The sequence below is a fragment of the Microcaecilia unicolor genome, chromosome 1 (assembly GCF_901765095.1).
Source record: "Microcaecilia unicolor chromosome 1, aMicUni1.1, whole genome shotgun sequence".
In the NCBI taxonomy this organism is placed as follows: domain Eukaryota; kingdom Metazoa; phylum Chordata; class Amphibia; order Gymnophiona; family Siphonopidae; genus Microcaecilia; species Microcaecilia unicolor.
This window is the reverse complement of record NC_044031.1, coordinates 295,089,495-295,114,984: the sequence shown is the minus strand read 5'-3', so window position 1 is coordinate 295,114,984 and position 25,490 is coordinate 295,089,495. Positions and strand designations below refer to the sequence as shown.

At 40.7% G+C, this 25,490-nt stretch overlaps 1 protein-coding gene across 1 annotated transcript in view; it reads left to right on the top strand.

The window, feature by feature from the left end:
- The window catches only part of LOC115472878 (cadherin-12-like), a 491,174-nt gene that overhangs the window by 292,756 nt on the left and 172,928 nt on the right, over nucleotides 1-25,490 (top strand). Inside the window, 2 exon segments of the mRNA XM_030207367.1 lie at nucleotides 207-374; nucleotides 13,236-13,423. Coding sequence (XP_030063227.1) covers nucleotides 207-374; nucleotides 13,236-13,423 — 356 coding nt within the window.

Here is a 25,490-nt window from a genome sequence, read left to right as displayed (position 1 = left end):
ACTTGTGACCTGTCCACTTAAGCATTATTCTATAAACCACACCGAACTGTAAGTGCGATGTATAGAAACCACTTAAGCATTTTTTTCAACACCCATTTTTTAAGACACCATTTATAGAATCTGACCTTATATGTACTAGGAATGTATTATTTCTCAGGGGTCTTAATTCATAGCTATGTACATATATTTCTTGTCTTTTATCCAAGGTGTGATCAGGACAGCTTTACCAAACATGGACAGAGAAGTCAAGGAACAATATCAAGTACTTATCCAGGCCAAGGACATGGGAGGACAGCTGGGAGGATTAGCTGGAACTACAACTGTCAACATCACACTGACTGATGTCAATGACAATCCACCAAGATTTCCCAAGAGTATGTTTTATGCTATGTAACCATCAGACAAGTACACTTTAATTTAGAATTCTGTTTGTGCGGCAGTGTACAAGGGTGTCTTTTTTTTTTTTTTAAGCGGTTCCTACTTTTCTGCGTCTGCGACACGATTCTTGGCAATAAATCTTCAAAGTGAAGAATTATGCCTGTGCACAAAAAAAGGGAAAAAGCATGCAAGTCAGTCTGCTTCCAGAGTTTTAAAACAGCACATATTTTACATGAAGATTTAGTAGTCTACAGCTTCAGGAAAGGGAAAAGCAAATCTTGTACAGAGCTGTGTTTCTGGCCCAACAAAAGTGGGATTAAAATGAAACAAAATTCTCAACACATTCACATGGAAAGTGATCTTATCTTGCATGCAGCTATAGATATCAACGTTAAGGAGCACAATCAGTAACAAATACTACATGGGCAGATGGTTTAGATTTGAGACTAACCACTGTTAACAGATGTGAGGAAAAACCTCCAGAAAGTAGCTTGAATTGAGATCAGCTGGAAAATGTAGGAAAGGAATTCTAAGCACTCCATGCAGGTTCTCCACCCATTTGCTTTTGGATTGGAACTACTGTTCTCTTCCCCCACTCCCATGCCTAAAAATGTGAAAGCCATTTAAGTTTTATTTGGAATGAAAATATTCTATACTTTTTTATTACACCCTCTTGTGGTGTAGGAATCCTCCATGTTTTTGAATGCAGAAGTTCATTCTAGGCATCCACCACACTTTCCATGAAGAATTATTTCCTGATGTTGCTTTTCAGTTTCCCTCCATTATCCAGATAAATTGCTTAGCCACCGCTACCCCTCGAAATTCAGCTACAGTATACAGGTAGTGCCACTGAATATCCTTACAGACGGCCTAAACACTACGTATGTGGATCGTTTTAGTGCAGTCCGTGATTGGAGCAGCTAGTTATCTGGTGAGCGGTGATATTTAGACCATTACCCAGTCCGATTTGCTTGATCTTTAAGCAGAGGTGTGAAGGGGATGTAAGAGCCCCACCCAGAGCTAAAAAAGGGGGAAGAAGTACTATTTGAGGAAAGTTTCTAGTGAGAGATTTGTGTTTGATGAGGAAGATCCCAGTTTGGAGGAGAATCTTTTGTAAGAATAGTCCCGTTCAAGCAACTAAGGGGCCCTGTTTACAAAACGCTCTACAGCATGGGGTTAGCATGTTTCAACACAGGATGTTTCTATGTGCTAAGCCTATATTTAAGGTGTCAGTATCTTAAGGGGTTTTAATGTTTTTTCTCCAGGTCCCGTATACATTTTTCCATTAGCACATTATTGCAGGAGCAGGTACCACCTCCTATTTAGGAGGTGCTGTGTGCTTTTTTAAGTTTGTGTTATCCAGTTAGTGCACACTAACCAAAACACACTAGTTGTATAACGCTTCCATAGCACACCAACTCCTGAAAAACAAAAAAAAATAAGGGGTCCTTTTACTAAGGTGCACTGAAAAATGGCCTGCGTTAGTGTAGGTGCAGGTTTTGGGTGCGCGCATTTTTCCGCACGCCTGTAAAAAGGCCTTTTTGAAATTTTTGCCTAAAATGGACGTGCTGCAAAATCAAAATTGGTGGATGTCCATTTTGGGTCCGAGACCTTACCGCCAGTCATTGACCTAGCAGTAAAGTCTTACGCGGTAACCATGTGGTAATGACCTACGTGCATCAAATGCCACTTGGTGCGTGTCCGATACGCACTTCTGAAAATAAAAATTATTTTTGGACTCGCGCCAAAATTGAAATTACTGCAAGAGCCATACGGTAGCCGAGCGGTAATTCATTTTGATGTGCGTTGGGTGCATGTAGATGAGTATGTGGCTTAGTATAAGAGCCCCTAAGTAATGCACGATTAGCACGCACTTACAGGCAAATTGCCACAAATAGTCCTAAATATTAAAGAATTGTGAGGAACAAAAGATATCGTGTACAAATATGAAGAAGAGGACTATTTTAGTAATAGAAACAGATGGTATTTAATCAATACTGCACAATTATGCAGGATGGGGGAGGGGACCTATCTCAAATCAGTTGTCTAGGTTTGCACCAATTTAGAGTAAAGTTAGTTGAAGCACCTGAAAAAAAATTACATTCTTGATGAGTCTGTGACTTTCTTGGACCTTGAAAGTGAAATTCCTTCCCTACCTTCTTCCTGGCTGAAGACTGCCCCGGAGGTGAGACTGCATGATCCTAAGCACAATTGAGAGAGGATCGAGGAAAATAAATGCTTTTGTGCATACCCCTTGCACACACTGGGCCAGATTCAATATAAGGCTCCTAAAAAATCCACATGGTAAATATTTCTGCCTAAGTGTATTTTATAAGTGGCACGTAGATCTAGGCATAGTATATAGAATACACTTACTTGATGTCCCTGTGTCTAAAACTATGCGCCTCCATTTACACCAATGAAAATGTGGCATAAATCAATGCGCGTAGATTTACCCACACTGGACCATATTCTGTAACTATGTGCGTAAATTTTGTAATGCCCACAAAATGTCCATTTCCTTGCCTAAAGCCATGCCCATTTTGAACTGCACATGTTAGAATTTAAATGCAGTTAATTACAGAATACATTTAGTGAGTTGTGCACATAAATTCTAATTATTGCCAATTAGTTCTCATTATTTTTAATGCCATTCTCCACGCTGATTAGCTTGTTGAGCCAATTAAGTTATGCACGTTGTTATAGAATACGCCTGAATGTTTGCGCTGATCTCTAGTCGAGCTATATAGAATCCAAGGGATTATGGTGTCCTCAAAGAAAGGGTTGCTATAAGATAGCCAAACAAGTTGATAGGGGACCAGCAAAAGCTAAGAGAATGCCTGAATGCATAGATAGTGAAATAGCCAAAAGGTGATCGTGCTCTGTACAAAAAGAAATAAAATTGCTGGGTTCAATTTTGGAATGCAAAATGTTAAAATTATATAAACTAGACATAGTTGGCAGAGGGCAGTTATCAAAATTATAAACAGTATTTAATATTAAACAGATGGAGACAGACTTAAAAATCTAAACATGTATAATCTTGAAGAAAGGAGAGCAGGAGAAATATGGCAGATGTGTTCAAATAATTCTGAGGAATGAATGTAGAGTGCAGTCCTCTTCAAATAGAAAATAATAGAAAATAGAACAAGAATTTACAGGAAGAGGGTGAACAGAGGATAATTCAAGGGTAATCTAAGGAATGTGTTTTCACAGACAGGGTGGTGGAGCCATGAAAGAATCTTCCAGTAGAGGTGGTAGAGACAAAAACAGTGTCAGAAAGCATGGGATGAGCTGCATGAGGCTCACGGTCCTTCTGTGCAGGCATATTCTTATTTCTTGGGACTGATATTCAAATAATTTACAGTATTCAGAAATTAACAGGACAAACACTACCTTGTCAAATATTGGGTCCACAGACTGGTTAACTTTTGTCTAGGCAATTTGGTTTCTGCCCACAAGTTAACCAGTTAAAAGACAGAGGACCAAGAGGCATGCCAGAAGGCATAATTACAATTTTTTTTGTTACATTTGTACCCCGCGCTTTCCCACTCATAGCAGGTTCAATGCGGCTTACATATTGTATACAGGTACTTATTTGTACCTGGGGCAATGGAGGGTTAAGTGCTTGCCCAGAGTCACTACTACTATAAATCGTACTACCAGTCATACTATTTGGCTAACAATAAATGGCTAAGCCTGGTCATGTAATTACCTGTCTTAAAGTTAAGAAAGAAAGATCTCTGGTTAACTTTAGCAGAATGTATTCTGATCTTTCAACTTTTAAAGTTCCCTGGTTGTCTTGAACATAAAACATATACAGACAGGCTTATGAAGAGAGAGGAGGGAGAGAGGAGATATGATAGAGATGTTTAAAAATGTACAAGAAGTGAGCCTTTTTCAAATGAATGAAAACTCTGGAAGGAGGGGTCATACAATGACGTTAAGAGGAAATAGGCTTAGGAGGAATCTAAGAAAATATTCTTTCACGGAAAGGGTGGTGGAATCATAGAATGGCCTCCAGATGGAGGTCGTGGAGACGAGGACATGTGTCAGAACATAAGAAAGCTTGGGGCAGGCACGTGGGATCCCTTAGGAAAAGGAAGATTTAGTGGTTATGGAGGATGGGAAGACTGGATGGGCTATTTAGCCTTTATCTGCCGTTATGTTTCTATGTTTCTAAAGTTAATTGGATAAGTGGTGGGAGGCAGGGCTGGTGGTTGGGAGGTGGGGATAGTGCTGGGCAGACTTATACAGTCTGTGTCAGAGCCGGTGGTGGGAGGCAGGGCTGGTGGTTGGGAGGCGGGGATAGTGCTGGGCAGACTTATACGGTCTGTGCCCTGAAAAAGACAGGTACAAATCAAGGTAAGGTATAGACAAAAAATGGCACATGTGAGTTTATCTTGTTGGGCAGACTGGGTGGACCGTGCAGGTCTTTTTCTGCCATCATCTACTATGTTACTATTCAGGCATGCTCCACTGAATAGCAGCCCATGTTCCTGTGTATCTGTGATAGTCATGCTTGTAGCGTAGATTCTTCCCAAATCCCATACTGATTTATTTTCTTATAATGTTCATCATACAGGGCAATGTCAGAGTCATTTAGTGACAGTAAGTGCTAACACTGTTAACATCCATTAATTGTCACAACCTTAGCACGTGTTGTTATTAAATGACCCCATATATACATTAACGTCATTGTAATTAAAATATACACTTCTTGATGAATTTGATAATTTTGTTGTCTGTAATATGTTTTTATATCCAGTAACACAATGATTGTATTTAGCATATCTGAATTTAGATGCATTCAGAGAATAATCTTGCATTTGATTTTATTTTTCACAGTTGCTCATAAGTCGAGTTTTGAACACAGTGGAGTTCAAAATGAGGTTTTGTGTGGCAAAATGGCTAATGTTTCCTTTCCCTGCTCTACATAAAAGTAAATAATGAAAGCTTATCATGTCATCTTCTTTACTGAAGGGTGCATCTAACTTAATTGCACTATTCTATTACTGTATTTATTTAGTTTTTGCTCACACCTTTTTCAGTAGTAACTCAAGGTGAGTTACATTCAGGTACACTGGGTATTTCTCTGTCCCAGGAGGGCTCACAATCTAAGTTTGTACCTGAGGCAATGGAAGGTTAAGTGACTTGCCCAAGATCACAAGGAGCAGCAGTGGGATTTGAACTGGCCACCTCTGGATTGCAAGACCAGTGCTCTAACCACTCCTCCACTGTATTGCAATGTTAGCATTCTAAGCTTTCATCTGCCACTCTTATCATATGCATGAAAACTACACAGGGATATTGGAAAGGGGAAGAAGAGAACCCATCAAGAAAACAAGTTCATTCCCAAATCAAAATCTGGATCACACAACATAACAAGGAACCCTAGGTTATGCAGCTTGTAGGCCAACTCCCAATTCATAAAGAAACATAACGGAATTTATAGAATATATGGAGATACTCCTTTGAGAAGACTTAGGTTAAGTGTGCCTTTAAAAAGAAACACAGACTTCTCAGTTCAGGTACTGGGATTATTTTTCCATGTGTGTCAGTACTGTGTGAAGTATTGCATTATTAAATAGTCACTAGGCATGGGAAATGTAGTTCACTTATTACAGTATTTACATTTTTGTTATGTAGCAAAATAGAAGCAAATTGTTTTCTTTCTTTTTGAGATGTCTGCATTCTTTTGGAAAGCAGCACCCATTACAATGACATATGTAGAGAGGGGTGCCAGGGTACAAATCCCATTTCTCTCACTGATACTCTTTGGGTTCTTGGGCAGGTCATTTCAGCCTCCATCACCTCATGTACCTCAGTGTAATTCAGGCTGCACTCTTGATAAAGGTAAGGAAGCAATCATCTAGGTTTCCATGCCTAAGTATAAATGACCAAGGAGAAAAGCTATTAAGGGTCAGTAAAATTAATCCTTATACAGAAACATGACCACTAGTGGTAACAGCACAAGATTACCACTAGGGATGCCATTTTGGATCATCAGGTACAGGGCCATGAGGCCCTCAGGGCCCTTTTACTAAGCAGTGGTAAGCCCACCAGTAACTACTACTGGGTTTTTGCAAGAGCCCGGCATTAGTTCCCACCCTAGCATATGCCATTTACGGTGCTACAAAAATATATCCTATTTTTGTAGCACCGGAGCTTAACTGGCGGTAATCTTGCAGCACTGTACGCTGCTCAGTTAGCGTGAAGTAAGGGTTGTCCACCAAAATGGCCATGCGGTAAGTGGTTCACTTGCCTGCACAGCCATTTCTTTTTCCCAAAAATGGACTACCTTTTACCCGCTGCGGTAAAAGGGGGCCTCAAGCTTCAGAAACACATGCTGAAGCCAGCGCAGGCCCCCTTTTACTGCAGCTTAGTAAAGGACTCCTCAATGAAAGAGGGGGTTCCTTAGGAGGTGAGGTAGGGGCTGTGATTGGGGCCTTTATTCTTCAACCAGAGAGGCGCAAAAGGGCCACAGCAAAAGTCCAATAATCCAAAGAAAAAGCAGCCAGGTGAACCAGCTAGTGGCAACTGCAGTTTATTAATAGCAGTCTTCCAACACAAGGTGCGATATGCACTGTCCTAACAATAGGTGTCTCAAAAAACCACCCAACATGGTTTGTCAGAAACATCTACCTGCATTAGGGGCACATTGAATACTTAAGAAAAAGATCAGACACACCTATAAATAATAATATAAATAATCAAAACATATACACAACAAGATTAATCCAGGACATTTTAAAAAGTAAAAAGTCATCTTATAATAAAAGTCTGTTTAATATTTAGGAGTGGGTACATGCACACTAAAGGTGACAACTCTATAAACCAAAAGTAAAGAAGAAACAAAATAAAAGTATGTACCATCTGACCCCTTGAGATTTTTATGCCATTCTGTATCTTAAAAAACCAAATTAGCAGTTCCATAGTGTCTATATTGAATAGGGGGAAAAGTCTCAAGTGCTGCAGCAACAAATCACAATCATTGATTGCATGCAGAAAAAAGTCATTATAGACTGAAAACCCCCCGTAGATTATGTATATATTTTTTTAATTCTTTCCAATCTGATCATGCATCAAAATCTTTTATGGAGTCAAAAGATTAGTTAAACAAGTAAACTTATCTTTCTATTGTGAGCTCCAGCTTGCGTGCTGATTCCAAAGGTCCCGTTTCGCTATTCTTCTTCAGGGAACCATACCGCAAGACATCTATTAGTTGCTAATGCTGCAGTAAAAGAATTTTTATATATAGAGGTTCAGTGCATGAGTAATCAAAAGCAAATTAAAGTATACATCTAAATCATGTTTTATGCATTGTATAGTTACATCTATAGACACAATGGCCTCATTCTGTTACCTTCATGCTGGAGAACTCATTCACCCACTGACATCAGCGATATAGGGCAGTGTTGATTTTAAATATCCATTTACCCAATCCGTAGCTGACACGTCATTAGTGATGCCCAATTGTCAATCTAACAACTGCCTCCTAAATCAGCTGGTACTAACATCTATCTAAAGCAGCACCGTCATCTTATAATGAGTTAATTTAAAACTTTCACACCAAGAGTTCTGCAGAAATTACAGTTTCAAAAATTGTTTTTGCACAAACTCATTGAACATATTGATGAGTCCAACTAAAAAAAAAAAGATTCAAAAAATCTTTTAAAAATTCGATCATTCAAGAAGTAGATCATAAGTACATAAGCACTGCCACGCTGGGAAAAGACCAAAGGTCCATCAAGCCCAGCACTCTGTCTCCGACAGCGGCCAATCCAGGCCCCAAGAACCTGGCAAAAACCCAAAATTTAATAATGATCAATGGACTTTTCCTTCAGGAATCTGTCCAGACCCCCTTTAAACTCAGCAAGGCCAGCTGCCGTCACTACCTTCTCCGGCAATGAGTTCCAGAGTCTAACCACACGCTGAGTAAAGAAAAACGTTCTTCAATTTGTTTTAAACCTACCACATTCTAATTTCATCTTGTGTCCCCTAGTTCTATTATTGTTAGAAAGCGTAAACAAACGCTTCACATCTGTCCGCTCTACCCCGCTCATTATTTTGTAGACCTCTATCATATCACCCCTCAGCCGCCTTTTCTCCAGGCTAAAGAGTCCTAGCCGTCTTATCCTCTCCTCATAAGGTAGTCGTCCCATCCCTTTTATCATTTTCGTCGCCCTTCTCTGCACCTTCTCCAATTCCTTTATATCTTTTTTGAGATGAGGCGACCAGAACTGAACACAATACTCCAGGTGCGGTTGCACCATGGAGCGATATAACGGCATTATAACATTCAAAAAATAGTTCAAAGAAAAGCAGCCTAGTGCATGGTCAAATTCAGACCATGCAGCTCCAAAGTGTTTAATCGATAAATCCATCTCTATTCCACTTGTAATAACCTCTTACTGCGGTCTCCACCGCGTATGTGTTTGTTCATGCAATGAATCAGCCAACATTTAAATGAATCAAAGCTGTGGTTAAAGTCTCTACAATGGGCTACTAAAGGCGCTCCTAATTTTGATGATGCAATGCATGACTTATGTTCACTTAATCGTCGGTTCCTATCAGTTTTACATATGTATAGAGAATGTAAAGAGACATTTGTGGTCAGATACCAGCAGGGTGGGGAAGAGGTGGCAGACATGATCCGAAGAAATTGGGACATTATTCAAGCCCATGATGTATTTAAAGATTCTGATCTACAAATAGCCTTTTCGAGGATCGCAATCTTAAAGAGATGTTATGTCCAGCCGACATAGTGCATAGATCCTTGCGGGTGAGCGGAGCACACAAAGTTTGTGGAGCATGCATTTTTTGTAATACTATGATTGAATGTGACAGCTACTGTAATCCTGTGGATGGCAAGGTCTACAAATTGAGGCATTTAACTAGGTGCAAATCAGACCATGTGATATATGTCCTACAATGTCCGTGTAACAAACTATACGTAGGTAAAACTGATAGGCGCTTAAACTTTGATTGATGACTTTTCTCAGCATGATGGAGTGTTTGTACCCCATCACAAAGGTCTTCAGCCAGGGAACTGACATAAGCAATCAACAGAACAAGGATAGCCCAGTGACAAAGCATGTGGAATAAAGCTGAGAAGAAAAAAACTTGAAAGCAGGAAGAGGCAGTCACTGGGCAGAGTTCTCAGGTCCTGAATCCATCCCTACTTAAGAGTGGGGGAGTAGCCTAGTGGTTAGTGCAGTGGACTTTGATCCTGGGGAACTGAGTTTGATTCCCACTGCAACTCCTTGTGACTCTGGGCAAGTCACTTAACCCTCCAAAATAAGTACCTGTATATAATATGTTAGCTTGTTTGATTGTAACCACAGAAAGGAGGTATATCAAGTTCCATCCCCTCTAACAAAAGAGCTTAAAAAGAGGCAAAGGGAATAAATGGGGAGGGAAGAGGACTGGCCAGGGACGCAGAGGAGAGATAAAGACCATGACAAGCAAGGCTAGTATAATTGGAAGGAATATCCAGAAAGTCAGAACCCGCAGTTAGATAAAGGGACTAATCATATGAAAAAGAGAAAAACCCAACTAGAAGAATTTATCTGGTGCTTGTGGTCATGTGATACTATTCAGAACAGTAAAAATGATTTGTAGGCCATGATGAAAATGCAAACTTTGAAGTACAATGACAGTCTCATTGTTTGGCTGTTTCAAATACGTGGCCTTGCTGACAACAATGGACTGAAGTACTTTCCATTCCATTTCCCAATTACCAACAAGATATACAAGGAGATACAGAATGTGCAAAGGTAGTTACAAGAAAAATGAACATAACTCTCTCTCTCTCTCTCATTCTCCTTCTTTTTGTTAACGTGACAGGAAAATCTTGTTAAAAGCTTGCTTTAATGTATTCTATCCTCTCCTCAGTACGATCTGTACAGAGCACAGTTTGTTTATTAGCTTCTGTATTTATAATGTTTCCTTGTTGAAATAGCCCAATTGAGATGTTTCTGTTCTCCCAAGATAGATCTGGCAGATGATGGCCATATAATTACCGAGTATATCATCACATATCTTGCTTTGGTAGAGCTGAAGTTTGCTTCATGGCTTGGAATTAATCTGAATGGAACAACTTCACGGTTGCTGAATTGCATAAGTGATGAGATGCTAAGTCAAGAAAAGTCATCTAGTTTTAAAAAAAATCCCAGCTGAATAATGTGTAGTTCCTTGGATTTTATCTTAGAACCACACACATTAAAACCACTCACCATTCATTATGTGAAGATGGTCTTGTCTTACAAAGCTGAACTTCTACTTGCTAAAATGTGGTTTTTTTTTTTTAAAGAGAATAGCAATGCATCTTGTATCCTGTGCTCTAGTGCTATTGATGCAATCGACTTTCCCCTGGATTTCTATGTAGCGCGCTTAGAGATCCTTGCCAAAATCTAGTCGTATTCTATAACAATACTCGTAACTTAATTGGCTTATCAAGCTAATCAGCGTTGATAACATCACTTAACAAGCAATAATGAGCACTAATTGGCAATAATTAGAATTTACGTGCTCAACTCACTAAGTGTATTCTTGAATGAACTGCGCCTAAATTCTAATGTGCGCAGTTCAAAAGGGTGTGGTTATGGGCAGAGAAATGGGTGTTTCGTGGGCATTCCAAAATTTAGACACATAGGGGTCCTTTTAATAAACTGCGTAAGCGCCTATGTGCGCCAAAATGGAGTTACTGCCCAACTACCACATGGACCTTGTGGTAATTTCATTTTTGGTGTGCATCTGCTACATGCGTCTGAAAAATATTTTTTTATTTTCTGGCATGTGTAACAGACATGCGCCAAGTGGCATTTGCCGTGTGTAGATAATTACTGCCCGGTTACCGGGTGAGTCTTTACCGCTAGGTCAATGGCTGGCAGTAAGGTCTCAGACCCAAAATGGATGAGTGGCAATTTTCATTTTGCCGCATGTCCATTTTCAGCAAAAAAAAAAAAAGGCCTTTTTTACAGGCGTGCTAAAAAATGGATCGATGTGTGCCCAAAACCTGTACCTACACTACCACTAGCCATTTTTTAGCACACCTTTGTAAAAGGACCCCATAGTTATAGAATAGGATACAGTGTGCATAAATTTACACATGGGGATTTATGCCACATTTTCATTGGCCTAAATGGATGTGTGTTGTTTTAAGCACTAGGATTTCCACCTAAACGTATTCTATATACTGTGCCTAGATCTAGGCGCCACTTATAGAATACACTTAGGCAGAAATCTTTACCACACAGATTTTTTTAGGTGTCATATATACAATCTGGCCCTTTGCAAATACCATTAGGACCCCGATACAACTCTAGGGGCTATTACAATGTGAGAGAAAGCTTGGCAGTTAGAATAAAAACCCTAAAATACAGGCCACTTTTAATTGAAATACCACCCATCAAAAAAGGTATCTATGAGGTTGAACAGTAAAAACATGAAATAAAGTGTTTGAGAAAGGGAAGAAAAAGTGGGGAGAAGCAGTAGGAGTTCTAGGTTACAAATAATTTTAAATAGGGGAAGGGACAAGGCAACATTAATGAATAGCATATGATACAGAAGGAGGGGTTTAGAAGAGACAGGACTCAAGAGTTGAGGTGGGTTGCGACTGAAACCTACATATTTTAGGTTACTTAATCCAGGGGAAATGATTTGGTAAAATGGTACGTTTTTAGTGCTTGCTTAATATTGAGGAGGAGTCTATTCCAACTTTTTCTGTAAAGCAAGGGTTCTCAACCCAGTACTTGAGACACACCCAGCCAGGCAGGTGTTCAGGATATCCACAATGAATATGCATGAGATAAATTTGCATATGTTGTCTCCATGGATTACAAATCTATCTCATGGATATTCATTGTTGATATCCTGACAACCAGACTGGCTTGATGTGTCCCAAGCACTGGATTGAGAACCCCTGTTCAAAGCTGTCTAGGAGTTTTTTTTACCTATATTCCTGCTGGGGGGGGGGGGGAGTGCTATTTTGATATCACATTTTCAATAGCAAGAGACAAGCAAGTTCTGTAGGACTCTGTAGCGATTGAAAACACAGCATTGAAGCACCTCCCCTCACTGGCAGCAATGAGGTTAAAAGACTGATGCTCAGCTTAGAGGGAACATTGATCTATTCAAAAGCAACGGGGCAACTACAGTACTTTAAAACAAAGTTGTGTGTTGCAGGGCCATTTTCAAAGGAGTGCTATTGCGTATATAAGTTAAACATGTTCACGCTTGTGATTCATACAAGAGTCTTAAGTGTACAGCACTGCGTACATCTAGTAGTGCTATAGAAATGATAAGTAGTAGTATTTGTAAACATCTTGAGACTCTTGTATGAATCAGAATAGCATGACATATTAAAGTAGTTTCTGAGGGAAAAAAGTAGAGAGGTGTGGTAGCCGTGTTAGTCCACTCTTAAGGTTATCAATGGAAATCAAACAAAATAAAACATGGAAAAGAAAATAAGATACCTTTTTTAATTGGACATAATTTAATACATTTCTTGATTAGCTTTCGAAGGTTGCCCTTCTTCGTCAGATCGGAAATAAGCAGTGTAATTCCATAAGGTGCTACCTCGATTTAGGCAGGGGAAGGGAAAGGGAAACGGGACTTGATATACTACTTTTCTGTGTTTTTTGCAACTATATTCATAGCGGTTTACATAACATATACAGGTCCTTATTTATACCTGGGGCAATGGAAGGTTAAGTGACTTACCCAGAGTCAATGTTCAAGCATTGATTAATTAAATATATCAAAATCAATATGCATTAACTGGTTGCATCAAGAAAATGTGTTAAGGTGCATTCCATATTGTTTATTCTCCCCCCCCCCCCCCCCCCCCACAGGTATCTTCCATTTGAAAGTACCAGAATCCTCCACTGTTGGACTTTTTGTTGGAAGGATCAGAGCCGTGGATCCAGATTTTGGAAAGAATGCAGAGATTGATTACAACATTGTTCCAGGTGATGGGGGGAACCTGTTTGACATCACCACCGATGAGAATACACAGGAAGGGATCCTTATTCTAAAGAAGGTACTGTGTAAAATATCCTTTCACCATCCTGCAAGACTGAGCCAGGGTACTGAATTGTAGCAAACATACATTTAAGTACACAGCAAATAACTATGATGAGCAATAGCAAATTGGCTTATATAACCATTGCATTCACAATATGTATACTGCATCTTAGAAGGAACTTCGTATTTTTAAATTCATTTAAGTAATGGTGGGATTAGCACTATAGAAATATGTCTTGAAAAAACTGAATCAGACATTCTGGGGGAAATTCTATAAATGGCACCTAGATATAGGCATTAATTCTGTACCAAACGTTTGGCATGGAAGCACATTCTTTTTTTTTTTCTTTTTTTTTTTTTAATTTGCAATTTAAATCTACTACAAGGCTAGAAATACACAGGAAAAATCAGGCAAAACAATAACATCACAAATTTTTAGTCCACATCAAGGAGAAAGCAGCTAAGATTGCCACTGTACATAATTCAATGGAAAAACTAAATTCCTGCAACAGTGGAGAAATAAATCTAACCCCCTCCCCCCCCCCAAAAAAAAAGATAAAAAATCCCCACTAACATCACTTAGCATTCAAAGAACCATCAACCACTTTAGATGACAAAAAAGTTTCTAAAGAAGCAGGATCCAAAAATATACATTAATGATTTTCATGAATGATGAGACATTTACAGGGAAACACCCCACAGCCAAGACTCGAGACTTGAGCTGCAGAAAGGCTTTGTGTCTTAATTGGGTTGGTATGGCCAAATCAGGAATCATCAGTACTTTTTGCCCGCAGAAGGATATCATCATCTTCTGGAAACAAGCTTTTAATAGGAACATTTTCTTCTCAACAGAACCTAAGCCCACCAACAGAGTAACCCTCTTAGATATACTCTTTTGTGAAGATTCCGAGTACTTAGACGCCCTTTTATAAGGGTGCAGGAAGGCTAACACGTGGGTACCGTGCACCCAATCAGCACTACCGCCGGGGTAGCACATGAACCTGGCAGTAATTCTGATTTTGGCGTGCGCCGAATCCCACGGTAGAAAATGTTCTACTTCGAGGGGCATTCCTGGCAGTAACCATCAGCGTGCCCACATTGGCATGTGCTGCATGGGTAGCACATGGGTAGCTCAAGGGCCCTTGCTGCTAGGTCAGTGGGTGGCAGTAAGGGCTCAAGCCATAAATAGGCACAAGCTAGTTTTAATATTAATGCAGGCCCATTAAAAAATTGCTCATTTCTCACCACAGTAAAAGATGTCCCAGCGTGTGCCTAAAAGACGTACTCACAGTACCACAGGCCACATTTTACCGTGGGTAGATAGTGGGGGTTCTGTAGGGGTCTGTGTTGGGACCGCTGCTTTTTAACATATTTATAAATGACCTAGATATAGGAATAACTAGTGAGGTAATTAAATTTGCCAACGATACAAAGTTATTCAAAGTTGTTAAATCGCAAGTGGATTGTAAAAAAAGATGACCTTACAAGACTGGGAGACTGGGCATCCAACTGGCAGATGATGTTTAACGTGAGCAAGTGCATGTGGGAAAGAGGAACCTGAACTATAACTATGTGATGCAAGGTTCCGCATTAAGAGTCACCGACCAGGAAAAGGATCTAGGAGTCATTGTTGATGATACTTTGAAATCCTCTGCTCACAAACCCTCTGCCCAGTGTGCTGTGTCAGCAAAGAAAGCAAATAGAATGGTATATATTATTAGGAAAAGAATGAAAAATAAAAACGAGGATGTTATAATGCCTTTCTATCGTTCCATGGTGCGACCGCACCTTGAATACTATGTGCAGTTCTGGTCACCGCATCTCAAAAAAGATATAGTGGAATTAGAAAAGGTACAGAGAAGGATGAAGAAAATGATAAAGGGGATGGGATGACTTCCCTATGGGAAAAGGCTGAAACGGCTTCGGCTCTTCAGCATGGAGAAAAGACAACTGAGGTGAGATATGATAGATATAAAATACTGAGTGGAGTGGAACGAGTAGATGTGAATTGCTTGTTTACTCTTTCCAAAAATACTAGGACTAGAGGGCATGCAATGAAGCTACAAAGTAGTAAATTTAAAATAAATTGGAGAAAATATTTATTCACTCAATGTGTAATTAAACTCTGGAATTTGTTCCTAGAGAATGTGGTAAAAGCAGTTAGCTTAACAGGGTTTAAAAAGGTTTGGATAGCTTCCTAAAAGAAAAGTCCATAAGTCACTATTAAAATGGACTTGGGGAAAATCCACTGCTTATTTCTGGGATAAACAGCATAAAATGTATTGTACTGTTTTGGGATCTTGCCAGGTACTTGTGACCTGGATTGGCCACTGTTGGAAACAGGATACTAGACTTTATGGACCCTTGGTCTGTCCCAGTATAGCAACACTTATGTAATTATATACTTATGACCCCTAAAATCAAGACTATCTGGAGAGTTTAAATTATCAAAATTTCTTTCCTGCATTACCCATGCTAAATATTAAAAAAACGTTTTACTTCCAGAAAATTAAAAAAAAATGTGTAACACATCTTTTACATACACTTTAAACAATTCAAGGGATGAAAAATAATGTGTAAGTGGAAAGTTCAACAAGTGTAAATTACATTATCTGGAAGCATTTTCAGTAGCTTCCAAACTGAAGATGTATCATTAAATTATCTTTAGCAGCTGCAGCTGCTGCAGACTGGCATAATTCAACTTGAGACTTCACCTTGTCCAAATTTCAAACCACTTGAGAAATTCTGGAATATTGTTCATTAACTTTTTCAACTATGTCTTAATTTTTAAAAATGGCCTCACGCTAATGGCAGCATTAGGACATGAACTACACAAGAAATGGGGACAAGAATCCAAACAATATATAACCATAAAAATACAAAAAGGATTCTTTCAAATATTCCTAAGTAAGCAAGAACAAAAATTTACAAAATTTAAAGAGCGGGAGGAAAAAGCATCAAGAAGCTCCTAATTAGCAAATACTGGAGTGGGACTTCTTCATCATAGGCAAAAAAAAACCTCCCTGAAAAAGCTTCTCGTAAATTGTAGGATTCAGTAAACAAATGTTTAACAAAAAATAGTGCTAGATACTTGGGGGCCCTTTTACTAAGCCGCATAAGTGTCTACGGGCGCCCAACGTGCGCCAAAATGGAGTTACTGCCTGACTACCACATGGTTCTTGTGGTAATTTAATTTTTGGCACGCGCATCTGAAAAATATTTTTTATTTTCGGGAGCGTGTAATGGACGCATGCCAAGTGGAATTTAATGCGCGTAGGTCATTACTGCCTAGATTATTTATTGCTAGTCCGATGACTGGTGGTAAGGTCGCAGAGCCAAAATGCACACTCGGCAATTTTGATTTTGCTGCATGTCCATTTTCGGCAAAAGAAGGCCTTTTTTTACAGGCACGCTAAAAAATGGATTGGCGCGCGCCCAAAACCTGCATCTACACTACTGCAAGCCATTTTTCAGTGCACAGTAGTAAAAGGACCCCTTAGCTTCTCTTGTCTCATTCTTCCAGCTGTAATAGTAACCAGACCGTGACCAACAGTGGCCAGCATTTTGTTAGCTGCATCAGGGTCTGCCTGTCTAAAGAATCTGCAAAGAAAAGAGAGAAAATTTTTTTTTTGTATAGCATTTCATAATCCAAGATCTATTGAGATTAACTTTGTTGCTTACTTTAACTCCGTTCACAAAGCGGATAGTGCAGGCAAAGATTCTTCTGTAAAAAATGGCGCTTCTGCTTTATAAAAAATGACGTCAGACGTCCTGAAAGGCTATAACCATTCAGAAGAAAATCTACTGAAAAACAGGGTTAATTTTACATCAAAATGTCCAAAAAGGATCAGTAAAAATGACACCACTCCATTTTAAAATTTAGACCAGATAGAATTAGAGAATTCAACCTAAATATCCATTGTTGTTCTTTCTGCAATAGGTGCCGTCTGTGTCCGCCCCTTCTGGATAGTGTGATCCGTTGAAATACTAGACAACCTGGAGGGGCATAATCGAAAGGGGCGCCCAAGTTTTTCTGAGGACATCCTCGCAGGACATCCTGGCAAAGGGGCAGGGAAACCCGTATTAACGAAACAAGATGGGCGTCCATCTTTTGTTTCGATAATATGATCAGGGACGCCAAAATCTTGACATTTAGGTTGTCCCTAGAGATGGTCGTCCTTAGACTTGGTCATTTCTGATTTTTGTCGATAATGAAAACTAAGGATGCCCATCTCAGAAATGACCAAATACAACCATTTGGTCGTGGGAGGAGCCAGCATCCGTAGTGCACTGGTCCCCCTGATATGCCAGGACACCAACCGAGCACCCTAGGAGGCACTGCAGTGGATTTCAGAAAAAGCTCCCAGGTACATAGCTCCCTTATCTTGTGTGCTGAGCCCCCCAAAACCCACTACCCACAACTGTACACCACTACCATAGCCCTTACTGATTAAGGGGGGCACCTAGATGTGTGGGTACAGTGGATTTCTGGTGGGTTTTGGAGGGCTCACATTTACCACCACAAGTGTAACAGGTGGGGGGTGGGCCTGGGTCTGCCTGCCTGAAATACACTGCACCCACTAAAACTGCTCCAGGGACCTGCATACTGCTGCGATGGACCTGAGTATGGCATAGAGGCTGGCACAAAATATTTTTAAAGTTCTTTTTTGAGGGTGGGAGGGGGTTAGTGACCACTGGAGTAAGGGGAGGTCATCCCCGATTCCCTTCGGTTGTCATCTGGTCAGTTCGGGCACCTTTTTGTGCCTTGGCCGTAAGAAAAACACTACCATGTAAAGTCGTCCAAATGCTTGTCAGGGACGCCCTTTTTTTCCATTATGGGTCGAGTACACCCATGTGTTAGGCACACCCACCTTCGCTACACCTCCGACATGCCTCCGGGAACTTTGGTCATCCCCGCGACAGAAAGCAGTTAGGGGACGCCCAAAATCGGCTTTCGATTACGCCGATTTGGGTGACCGTGTGAGAAGGACACCCATCTTCCGATTTGTGTCGAATGATGGGCGTCCTTCTCTTCCGAAAATAAGCCTGATAGCGTCTCAGATGATGGTGGTATTCGTCGCATTGGGTTGCTAATGGCGAGGTGCTTTTATGAGTCTTGATAATGCTCTTATGTTCCATTAGACGTACGTATATCTGACGAGTTGTTTGCCCCATAGAGAGCTTGTCACAAGGACAAATGATGCAATAAATCACATAAGTAGATTTGCATGTGTCTTGACAAAAAGTGTGTATTTTTTATTAGTGCTGGGATCTTTAAAAACCTTTGTCTCCAGAATTAAAGGGCACATGACTCCTTCAAAAGATTTTTCAGTGAGGAATTTTGCCTATGATGAAGAAGTCCCACTCCTGTATTTGTTAATTAGGAACGTCTTGAGGCTTTTTCCTCCCTCTCTTTGAATTTCTGTTCTTGTTAATTTTTTTTCTTCCTTAGTTAGGAATTTTTGAAAGAATCCTCATTGTATTTTTATGGTTATATTGTTTGGATTCTTATTCCCATTTCTTGTGTCGTTTATCTATATATAATGGCAATGCAAACCTGGAAAACAGGTCACAGTTTTTCTTCAGAACATGTCTGTGATACGCTCAAAGGACTCTCCCTAATGCAAATAGATCCTTCGATAGCCCTGTCGATTTCATGGTCAGCTATTTCTACTTTGACCCACAAGGTGGACCTAGCACAAGGTAACTATGATTCGGATATTCTTTCCAGTGCACTTCACCTTGCATTTGTCCATGTTGAATTTCATCTGCCATTTGGATGTCCAGTCTTCCAATTTCCTAAAGTCTTCCTGCAATGTTTCACATGTGTTTTAACAACCTTGAATAGTTTTGTATCATCTGCAAATTTGATCACTTCACTCAGTTTTTCATATAATTTATAAATATGTTAAATAGTACCGGTCCCAGTACAAATCCCGGCGACACTCCACTGTTCACCCTCCTACCCTACCCTCTGTTTTCTGTCCAATAACCAATTTCTAATCCACACCAGAACCTTGCATCCTATCCCATGACTCTTTAATTTTCTCAGGAGTCTCTCATGAGGAACTTTATCAAAAGCTTTCTGAAAATCTAGATATACTGCATCAACCTGCTCACCTTTATCCACGTTTATTTACGCCTTCAAAGAAATGAAGCAAATGGTTGAGGCAAGATTCCCATGGCTGAATCCATGCTGTCTCTGCCCCATTAACCATGTTTGTCTACATGTTCTGTAATTTTATTCTTTATAATAGTTTCCACTATTTTGCCAGGCATCAATGTCAGGCTTACCAGTCTATAATGTCACAGATCACCCCCTAGAACCCTTTTAAAAATCGAAATCACATTGGCCCCCCTACAATCTTCAGGTACTATGGATGATTTTAACAACAGGTTACTTACTATTAACAGCAGATCAGGAATTTCATGCTTGAGTTCTTTGAGTACCCTTGGATGTATGCCATCCAGTCCAGGTGATTTACTACTCTTTAATTTGTCAATTTGGCTCAGTACATCTTCCAGGTTCACCGAGATTTCTTTCAGTTCCTCTGCATCATCACCCCTGAAGGTCAATTCAGGTACAGGCAGACCTCTTACATCTTTTTCCATACAGACAGAAGCAAAGAATTCATTCAATTTCTCCTCTATGGCCTTGTCCTCCCTAAGCACCCCTTTTGCTCCTTCGTGATCTAACTGTGCCAAGGATTCCCTCTCAAGCTTTCTGCGTGTGATGTTTAGGAGGAACTAAGTGATCCTACATTAACTCTGCCTTAACCAGTTAGCACTTGCTATTTGGAACATTTTAGATGGTTAATGCAGACACGCCCATTCTCTGCCCATGGCACACCCCCTTCCAAAATGTACTTTGAAAAATTAATTCATGTTTCGTGCACGGAAAATGCAGAATTATCACCAACTGCTTTAACATCTTTTGTGGTAAGCATTTTGCCACATGCTATGGTTTAACACGCTTTAGTAAAGGGGCCTCAAAATGTGTCAAAGGCCAAAACTTTGGTTGTACCCTGCTTCCCCGATCTGGAGTGTCATAGGGTACGTTTTACTCATTTCAATGAACTGCATTGACAAGTAGTACTTCTGAAAATGCAACGGCCCTCATCAGTGCTTAGAAAAGCTGCTTGCCTATGGGAAAGGAGAAGAGTGGCAGCATGTTCTTTTGTCACATACTTCATATCTTGAAATATCTTCCAAGGAATTGTAAACAATATTTGTGTCCCTTAGGGGCCCTTTTACAAAGCATTGGTAAGCCCAATACAGGCTTACTACACGCTAACCCAGAACTACCACCAGCCCAACGCAGCCGCCAATGGTAGTTGTGCCTCGAGTGTGCACCATTTCTGGCGTGCCAGAAATCTTTTTATTTTATTTATAGCTCGTGATAACCCGGAGGTAAATGGGCATTGCAACACGCTGCCCCGGTTTACTGCAACGTTATCACGGGAACCCTTACTACCACCTCAGTGGGTGGCGTAAGTGCCCCCCCCCCCCAACATAGCCACATGGTAAGAGCAATCTTACCGCATGGCCATTATTTTTTTGTGGGAGGGGGGATTTTTACCCTCTGTAATAAAAAGGGCCCTGGTGCACGGGAAAAATGACTCCTACCGCTACTGCAGGGCCCTTTTTCCCCACAGCTTAGTAAAAGATATCCACAGTGAATATTCATGACGTAGATTTGCGTGCACTGCCTCCGTGATATCTCATGCACATTCATTGTGGATATCCTGAAAACCTGATGGGACTAGGTATGCCTCAAGGACTGGGTTGAGAAGTGCTGTCTTAGAGCTTAGTGCTATGCATCTCTTTTGTAATTTAATATTGATTACAGTTTGTCCAGATTTTAAAATATGAAAACATGGCTCACAATAAAATAGATAACTTTTAGAAACTACGTTTTGGCTAAAATATGCTAATCATAGAGAAGATACATCTATTTTTTGCCTAAAGTTTGTGTATATAAGTACATAAGCATAAGTACATAAGCACCACCATACTGGGAAAAGACCAAAGGTCCATCAAGCCCAGCATCCTGTCTCTGACAGCGGCCAATCCAGGCTTTAAGAACCCGGCAACCCCACCCCCCCCCCCCCCCGAAAAAATATAATAATGTTCAATGGACTTTTCCTCTCAGGAATCTGTGCAAACCCCCTTTAAATTCCGTAAGGCCAGCTGCTGTCTCTACATTCTCCGGCAACGACTTTCCAGAGTCTAACCTACACGCTGAGTAAAGAAAAACCTTTCTCCTATTTGTTTTAAATCTACCATATTCTAGCTTCATCTTGTGTCCCCTGGTTTTGTTGTTTGAAAGTGTAAAGAAACGCTTCACATCTGTCCGCTCTACTCCGCTCATTCTCTTGTAGACTTCTATCATATCACCCCTCAGCCGCCTTTTCTCCAAGCTGAAGAGCCCTAACCTTCTCAGCCTTTCCTCATAGGGAAGTCGTTCCATTCCCTTTATCATTTTTGTCGCCCTTCTCTGCACTTTTTCTAATTCCTTTATATCTTTTTTGAGATGCGGCGACCAGAATTGGAGATACCATTGTTTTAATTATTTTTGTTACATACTGCACTTCTACACATAAGCAATGCAAGGTGAAAATTTTGTTCAAGCCTTTCGACATCAGATAGCACCACTATGTGGTTGACGATTGAATATATATGTAGAAATGGAATTCAGTGTATTTAAAAATAACTGCATTTTCTGGTTTTAACTGACTGAATTTAAATAGCTTTAGTATAAGCTGTGAATAAAAGATTATTAACATTTAAACATTTCTTCTTTTAAGGCCAGAGGTTTCCCTAATTTCCCTAGAAAAAATGCAGAGTACAGCTGGCTTTTAGGTGATACCAAACTAGTGACATTATATAGTTTTTCATCTTCATGGCCAGCCTAATAGACATGTGTAGGCATCTGCCTAGGGCAGCAGCTTTTGTAAAGAGGCAAAGAGCAGCTGCAGACAAAGCAAAACTGCTACACAAACTAAAATAACCATCAATGTATAATTTTGCCTACAGAATGAATGGACAGTCATCAAACAGCCCATTTATCTGTGTAAATGACTTTTGGAAATTAACCCATATCAATGGTTCTCCAAGTTTTTTTTCCTTCAGGACATATCTGATGGATAATACTTCATATGTGACACATTGTACACATGACCCTCAAAGACCTTTGGTCTAATACAGTATAGCTGTTCTCATGAGTTGGATTTTTTGTGGATGGAGTACATGTTTAAATTTACCTCCTCTCAACAACAGGTGCAAATCAGAGCTAGAACGTTCTTTGGTCTCTTCTCTGGTTTGGGCTCTCCAAGTTCTATGAGTTCTGGGGAACCCCTGACAGCTCCTCCTCTTGGGATAGTCTTCTTACATAACTGGCACTATCCCCTGCCCCATAGCTGTCAATCAGAAAGTTGTAAGTTGTAGCAGGTATCTGGGAATCCCCTTTTCTTACTCATATTTCCATACTTTGGGGTTCTACCCATTTGGTTGCATTGGCGGAATCCATAAACTCTGCTTCTGACATTTGATCCTCCCCTTGTATCTCAGCCCCCTCCACTTCCATAGGAGAAGGTTCCTTCAGCCTTTCAGGTCTCAGTAGGAACTCCACCTCCTTGAACCTTCTGGGAGCCATTACATACCGCCTGCAGATCCAGGAAGGCACATCTTCCTCTTGGCTTCTCTCCACTAACCCTACCCCTTTAAAGTTTCCTGAGCATGTATGACCTCCCCTTCCTTCCAGCCTTGGAATTCCTTGTCTACTGGTGTACTCAATGTTTTAAGAACTCCTGTTCTTCATTGGAAAGCAAACTTTGGGAACAGATTCATGGGCTGGGGCATGGGCACCCTCCTAAATATGACTACACACACATACACACCTCTCTCTCTCTCTCTCTCTTTATATTTTATTTATTTGTTTATTTATTAGGATTTATTTACCGCCTTTTTGAAGGAATTCACTCAAGGCGGTGTGCAGTAAGAATAGATCAAACATAAGCAATAGGCAATTACAACAATAAGAATATTCAAAAACAATACAAAGTATGGCATGGTATACTACTTACAATGTCAACACAAACCGTGATAGAACATTATAATTGATAGTGAAAGATATATATAAGAGAGAGAGACCCCTTACAGGTTACTTCTGGATCTGGGGCCCTCATAAGGGCAGTCTCAGTTGGTCCTTTACTCACTTGGCGCTTGGTGCCTCCACCTTGGGAAGAAAAATGTTAGTGGGTGGGATTACCCTCTTCTCCTCCCAGGAAATTTTCAAGAGACTGTTGTAAACAGGGCTGGCTATTAAATTAAACAGGCTTTATTGAACTATTTACACAGACCTCTATATATACTGTCATAAACACCTAAGAAGTGAGGATTTCTTAACACATCAATTCAGTGTACCATAAACAAGCAACAACAAATTTCAACACTGTTTGTACTTAATCGAGGAAGGGCGGGGATTCTATTCCAGGTACTTCTCCTGCAAGAGAAGACAGGGGGATGCGTCCCATCCTAGGCCTAAGGGCCCTGAACAAATTCCTGGTCAAAGAAAGTTTTGGATGGTTTCCCTGGGCACCCTTCTTCCCATGACTCAGAACATGATTGGCTATGCTCCTTGGACTTAAAGGATGCATATGCACACATCCCAATACTTCCAGCCCCACCAGAAGTATCTTTTTGTTTCAGCTGGGAACGCATCCACTTCAAGTACCGTGTGTTGCATTTCGGCCTTGTGTCGCATCCATGATCTTTACCAAATGCCTGGCAGTAGTCTTAGTGTCGCTACACAGGCTGGGGGTGCATGTTTTCCCTGATCTCGACGATTGCTGGTGAAGAGCATATCGGAGGACGGTGCTTGGGAGTCCATGTGGAGGACTATTCTGGTGTTAGAGCTACTATAGTTCGTATAAAACTACCCCAAGTTCCATCTTCACCCTGTCCAGCAATTGAAGTTCATTGGAGCACTGCTTGATATGCAGAAGGTTCAAGCTTTGCTCTCAGAACCAAGAGTGGACACTCTAGCTGCCCTAGCTTCTCAGATTTGAGCCTCTCAGCAGGTCACAGATCAGCAGATGTTGAGATTGCCTGGGCCACATGGCTTCCACAGTTTATGTGACACCCATGGACACTCTTTCACATGAGATCAGGAACCCCTTAGCGCTCCTAAATATTTTTTTTCAGTGGCTGCATACTAACACATCCTATGGCAATCCCTCTGAATCCTCTACTCCACTTGAAAGGAGAAAGTCTACGGAGAGCCTTCTTTTCCATCTTTTGTAAAGGAAATGGCTGCAGCCATTCCATTTCCTTTAGAAGTGGAGGACGAGCTCCAGGACTAAGTTAAGTACATAAGTACGTATATAAGTATTGCCATTGTAAATATAGAAAAAAGAAGCCTTTACGTTGCCCCCCCCCCCTTTCCCAGAGAGGGGGGCATCTTGCAGAGGACAGGGAGGTACAGAGGTCTCAGGGCAGCCCAGAAACAGCACTGACACCTTTTAGTTAAAATGTTTTAAAGTGTTTAAAATGCTCCAGCACTGTTATAAAACTAAGAACTCAGTATCCATAGATGCCAGAGGTGTGCTTTAAATTTTATGAGTTTGTAACTGTGGGGGGATGTGCAGTGAAGTCTGTTACAAGGCTCCTGATTGGCTGTCTGAAGCCCCAGGGAAAGCTGGGAAGCCTGAGGGGCATGTGAGGCCAGCCTGAAGGGCAGTGTGGAAGGGGCCAATAGGAGCCAGGATCTTGTAAAAGGCATGAATTTGGCCAATGAGGTGGCGAGGAGGCAGCCTGACCCGTAGATTGGCGTGAATTTCAAGCCAATCCAGCGGGGACAGGAGGGTGGAACAGCAGAAAAAGAATAGAAGCCAGAGGCAACCTGGGAGAGAGAAAGGCAAGCCTGGGCAAAGAGAGAGGTTGAAAGGCATGCTCTGAGAGGAGAAAGTCAGATCCAGGCAGGAGTGTGCTGCAAGCAGGGGAAGAGAAGGGCAAGCTCAGGCAAGGAAAGGCAGCTGAAGGCTGGAGGAGAAGAAGATCAACACCCAAGCAGCAGGATGTGA